Source organism: Coregonus lavaretus (genome assembly GCF_964263955.1).
Source record: "Coregonus lavaretus genome assembly, chromosome: 19".
NCBI lineage: Eukaryota > Metazoa > Chordata > Actinopteri > Salmoniformes > Salmonidae > Coregonus > Coregonus lavaretus.
The window spans coordinates 47,926,152-47,932,151 of record NC_140006.1 but is presented as its reverse complement, the minus strand read 5'-3'; the positions used below and the strand labels follow the sequence as shown (position 1 = coordinate 47,932,151).

The following is a 6,000-nucleotide window of genomic DNA, read 5'->3' as shown; positions in this document are numbered from 1 at the left end:
TTTATGAAATAAACATGTAATTGTTGTGTTATTTGTTCACTTATGTTCCCTTTATCTAATATTAGGTTTTGGTTGAAGATCTGATAACATTCAGTATCACAAATATACAAAAGTAGAGAAAATGAGAAAGGGGGCAAATACTTTTTCATAGCACTGTATTCACATTCATAAACTTTTTTTAAAACTTAAATGCACTTTGTTGTTGCCAACAACAACGACTTTCCATGGTGCTTTTTTCTCTCACTGCCACAGCGCAACACTTCTTGTTACAACCATAGATCATTTTACCTGCCTCTAACATTCAGGGGGGGGACATGTCCTTCGTATTTTTTTATATCACACAATTTTGTGTCACTTCGCTGGAAAACTTGCCTCAGTGGGAATGTCTGTTAGATTAATTTGGATTTTAAGAATAATGACTAAAGAATTACACCCCAAACACAGTATAAATGTTAGAATTATCATGTGTCAACCCACTAACAGAAGGGGCGTTACTAACCATTCAAGGGGGGAGGCGGGAACTGTTTAAGAAAGGTGGGAGGAGCATAGTGTTTTTGTTTGTCAAGAAGTATAAAGAAAGGAGATTTGTGTTTTGGCCTCAGAGCTCTCACCATGAATAAAAATACAGATAAGACTTGTGAGTTGTGGACCTTGAATCATTGATGATTAAAACCAGAGCCTTACAACCTCTGGTAATGATTCAAGCTTAGGGTGAATTAGAGAAAATAATTCACGTGACAATGTCTTAATATGAAACCTAAGATTATTGTTCTTTAGTCGTAGTGTTCTTAGTTAACATTTGTGTTGCTGTCTATTAGTGTTCTGTATTTTGTCATGTTCTATGTTTTGTGTGGACCCCAACAGCTAATTGGGATCAGAATAAAATCATAAATGCCAATCTGATGCAAGTGGGGATAAATGTAGGGCCTAGATTTAAATCAGGCAATTAGCCTACTTGGCTCATAGGTGTTTGTAAATTCCTCTATGTTTTTACATGGTACTCACATAGGCAGGTACAGTGTAATTAATCTAGTGTAATTTCGAGGATTTCAAGGATTTGCAAATAAACTCAGTGGAGACAGAACTATAGGATACTTCTAGGGTGAGGGGCGCTTTACATTATAGGTAGCAGAGCGGAACGCCACCTGGCATTTTGGACAAAAAAAAATGACCTAGAAAAGCAGAAAATAAAGATAAATCAATAAAAACAATTATGCTAAATAGTCATTATCTGGCTAGTAATGGAGGCCTCAAGGGGAAAAAACGGTCCAATGCGTTTGAAATGCTATGGCCGATTACTGGTCCCAGTCAATGGTCCCAGTCAGCCCCTGTACAGGCCTAAATAAATCAACTCAATATGAACAAAAAAAACGAACTGTAAAGGTAACAATTGTAAGTACTCTACTTTATAACAAAATGTGTATGTTTCTTGGAACGTGTTGTTTTGAGTGAAGACTCAGACGGTCACCTGAGTCAGCAGGTCGGACAGGTATATGGGGCGTCCGGTACGGCGCGTTATCTCCACGGCCCCACTGCGCCTGCGCTCCCAGCCACAGCACAGTGGAACAGAGCCGCTGTTGTCTGACACGGTTTCTAGCTACAGTCGGCTGGATAAAACCAGGAAAACGTCGCGTCGCACGTTCGCCACCTACCTGTTGAATATTACCGCCGTTTTCACTTGCAAGTCTGGGGGGGGTTGGGTTGACGAGTCACTCACTGTCGAAGAACAAAGTCGAACCTGGAAAAAAAGGAGAGTCAGTCGAGTTTTGTCGAGGTAAAAAAAGGCGGAAGGAAGGAGGATTTGTGCAACTGGTAGCCACTCCAATGTTCTAGCCGGACCGACAGACCCAACGGATTTATCAACCGACCAACCGATTTATTGACGCCCAACACAATGCCTTTAGGACTGAGGAGAAAGAAGAACAAGTCGAGAGAGAGCTCGAACCTGGTGGAGAATGAGGAGGTCGGTGGACAGGCAGGTGGCAGCTCCGTGAAGTCGACTGTGAACGGAGCGGGGCTCCCACCGCCACCTGCCAACTTGCGGCCCAAACTAGTGTTCCACACTCAGCTAGCTCACGGCAGCCCCACGGGAAGGATCGAGGGATTTACTAATGTCAAAGAACTCTACGGGAAAATAGCCGAGACTTTCAATTTAAGTCCACCAGAGGTATGTTTTTACAACTTTTGTAGTTGTAGACAGATGAAAAACGAGGTTTTCTGAATGCCAAAGCTGGCAGAGGTTTTTTTGCGCAAGGTGCGCCCTGACATTGCAGCCTACCTACGCAGAAGGAGGCTCAATTTCACATCCGCTAGACTGAGGATAAGCAGTACCTGGTGGAAGTGAGTCAGGACCAAGCCTTATTTATCCTAGGCTACATGAGACCTCACCTGATTTGACAGGTATTCAATTTAACTGTAGTTTCTGGGGCCATTTGGTGAGACTATTGCTCCTCTATTAGCATAGGGAATAATAATTAAATCAAAATAAATATAATAAATGTTTATTTTAATAAATGGGGCTATATGGACATCGATCTGTGTTTACATGGTCAATGAATCACATTGACACATTTGGAAAAGTTATTGAGGAAACTGTACATGTTTTGGTATCATAGAAAATCCCTCTTGATTATCTTTGAGATAGTTGTACTTAGTTTTACAGGGTTCAATTCCATCCTTTGAAGAGAGGTGAAGGCCTCGGCTCACAGACAGACATTAGTGCAAAAGGTATATTTCTCTACAGTCAGGGACAAAAAACTACCAAGGCTCAGGGAGAAGAAAAAAAAGCTTCCTAAACAACAAGTGCATGTTCACAGCCCTTTCTGTCTGCCCTCATCCCTGGGCCAGGCCAGGCTGCCGAGTCCAAAGGTCCCAAATGGCACCCTATTCCAGGGCCCTGGTCTAAAGTAGTGCACTATAAACAGAATAGGGAGGCCATTTGGGACGCTGCCTCAGTCATTGTGCTGTCTGTCTTTGTTAAAGGAGTCTGTGAGTGACATGTCTGTCTTTTGTCTTTCTGAGCTGGACCGACCAGCCCGCCTCTGCTATCACACAGGGACACATTTGAGCTGGAGCCATCGTTACACACACACACACACACACACACACACACACACCAGTGTAGATGAGCCCACAGTGACAGACGAGAGAGAGAGAGAGAGACATTCTCGGAAAGCAGACCGATGGACAAACTGGGGAAACAAAAACACCATAAAGTTAACAAATATAACGTTGTCTTTTATCTGACCTGAACAGAATCGCAACCATTTTTCATTTGTTGCAGCACTTCTGCCAGACATTGCTATGCATGATCATTTTTCTCTGATCCATGTCCCGACTTTGCCTGAAACTGAATTCTTCCTCTGCTCTGTCGTTCGCTGCATACTTCAGTCTGAGACCGCCATCGTTGAAGTCGTTTGTGGTGACATCAAAATGAGGGCTGTTGTACAAAACAAAGCCATCAGCGATTTGGGTCATCTCTAACCAATCAAAGTATCGAAGACAATTACACATTTTCAAAAAAACGCCCCTTTACACACCTGGCTCTGGCCCAACCCTTCGGTTTCTGCGACCAATCAGACGGTCTAGAATGGGTTTCCGTTCTAGAAATCGTCGGGGAGGTACTCAGATCCAGACTCATTGCAGAGAAGAAACTAACGTCCGTGGGCGTAGCGTTTGGCCGGAGCAAGGAGTTCTGGGTAGGCAGGCCAAGTCCCAACTCCCAACTTGTTTGAACATGAAACTCCTCTTCCTTGTTTTCTGAGCATGTTGTTGGAAACACACGCTCACTTCAGGGCAGGGGCTGTTTGACACCCATTTTGGACTGTGTTGGATGCTTTTTTTTTTTTAACAGACGACATGATCAGGGGATGGGGGAGGAGAGGGGCTAGATCTGTGGTATCTCCCAGAGAGAGGCAGGGGAGGGGGTGTTGTGGTGGTTGGTATCTCCCAGAGAGAGGCAGGGGAGGGGGGTGTTGTGGTGGTTGGTATCTCCCAGAGAGAGGCAGGGGAGGGGGGTGTTGTGGTGGTTGGTATCTCCCAGAGAGAGGCAGGGGAGGGGGGTGTTGTGGTGGTTGGTATCTCCCAGAGAGAGGCAGGGGAGGGGGGTGTTGTGGTGGTTGGTATCTCCCAGAGAGAGGCAGGGGAGGGGGGTGTTGTGGTGGTTGGTATCTCCCAGAGAGAGGCAGGGGAGGGGGGTGTTGTGGTGGTTGGTATCTCCCAGAGAGAGGCAGGGGAGGGGGTGTTGTGGTGGTTGGTATCTCCCAGAGAGAGGCAGGGGAGGGGGGTGTTGTGGTGGTTGGTATCTCCCAGAGAGAGGCAGGGGAGGGGGGTGTTGTGGTGGTTGGTATCTCCCAGAGAGAGGCAGGGGAGGGGGTGTTGTGGTGGTTGGTATCTCCCAGAGAGAGGCAGGGGAGGGGGGTGTTGTGGTGGTTGGTATCTCCCAGAGAGAGGCAGGGGAGGGGGTGTTGTGGTGGTTGGTATCTCCCAGAGAGAGGCAGGGGAGGGGGGTGTTGTGGTGGTTGGTATCTCCCAGAGAGAGGCAGGGGAGGGGGGTGTTGTGGTGGTTGGTATCTCCCAGAGAGAGGCAGGGGAGGGGGGTGTTGTGGTGGTTGGTATCTCCCAGAGAGAGGCAGGGGAGGGGGTGTTGTGGTGGTTGGTATATCCCAGAGAGAGGCAGGGGAGGGGGGTGTTGTGGTGGTTGGTATCTCCCAGAGAGAGGCAGGGGAGGGGGTGTTGTGGTGGTTGGTATCTCCCAGAGAGAGGCAGGGGAGGGGGGTGTTGTGGTGGTTGGTATCTCCCAGAGAGAGGCAGGGGAGGGGGTGTTGTGGTGGTTGGTATCTCCCAGAGAGAGGCAGGGGAGGGGGGTGTTGTGGTGGTTGGTATCTCCCAGAGAGAGGCAGGGGAGGGGGGTGTTGTGGTGGTTGGTATCTCCCAGAGAGAGGCAGGGGAGGGGGGTGTTGTGGTGGTTGGTATCTCCCAGAGAGAGGCAGGGGAGGGGGTGTTGTGGTGGTTGGTATATCCCAGAGAGAGGCAGGGGAGGGGGGTGTTGTGGTGGTTGGTATCTCCCAGAGAGAGGCAGGGGAGGGGGTGTTGTGGTGGTTGGTATCTCCCAGAGAGAGGCAGGGGAGGGGGTGTTGTGGTGGTTGGTATCTCCCAGAGAGAGGCAGGGGAGGGGGGTGTTGTGGTGGTTGGTATCTCCCAGAGAGAGGCAGGGGAGGGGGGTGTTGTGGTGGTTGGTATCTCCCAGAGAGAGGCAGGGGAGGGGGGTGTTGTGGTGGTTGGTATCTCCCAGAGAGAGGCAGGGGAGGGGGGTGTTGTGGTGGTTGGTATCTCCCAGAGAGAGGCAGGGGAGGGGGGTGTTGTGGTGGTTGGTATCTCCCAGAGAGAGGCAGGGGAGGGGGGTGTTGTGGTGGTTGGTATCTCCCAGAGAGAGGCAGGGGAGGGGGGTGTTGTGGTGGTTGGTATCTCCCAGAGAGAGGCAGGGGAGGGGGGTGTTGTGGTGGTTGGTATCTCCCAGAGAGAGGCAGGGGAGGGGGGTGTTGTGGTGGTTGGTATCTCCCAGAGAGAGGCAGGGGAGGGGGTGTTGTGGTGGTTGGTATCTCCCAGAGAGAGGCAGGGGAGGGGGTGTTGTGGTGGTTGGTATCTCCCAGAGAGAGGCAGGGGAGGGGGGTGTTGTGGTGGTTGGTATCTCCCAGAGAGAGGCAGGGGAGGGGGGTGTTGTGGTGGTTGGTATCTCCCAGAGAGAGGCAGGGGAGGGGGGTGTTGTGGTGGTTGGTATCTCCCAGAGAGAGGCAGGGGAGGGGGTGTTGTGGTGGTTGGTATCTCCCAGAGAGAGGCAGGGGAGGGGGTGTTGTGGTGGTTGGTATCTCCCAGAGAGAGGCAGGGGAGGGGGGTGTTGTGGTGGTTGGTATCTCCCAGAGAGAGGCAGGGGAGGGGGGTGTTGTGGTGGTTGGTATCTCCCAGAGAGAGGCAGGGGAGGGGGGTGTTGTGGTGGTTGGT

General features: G+C 49.9%; 1 protein-coding gene across 1 annotated transcript in view; it reads left to right on the top strand.

Annotated features, from left to right (window-relative positions):
* The first annotated feature begins 1,531 nt into the window (after positions 1–1,531).
* Positions 1,532–6,000, top strand: part of LOC311146199 (PDZ domain-containing protein GIPC1-like) — a 40,509-nt gene continuing 36,040 nt past the window's right edge. The window contains exon 1 of the mRNA XM_084182708.1: positions 1,532–2,167. Coding sequence (XP_084038834.1) covers positions 1,895–2,167 — 273 coding nt within the window. The 5' untranslated portion in view covers positions 1,532–1,894. The remainder of the gene's footprint in view (positions 2,168–6,000) is intronic.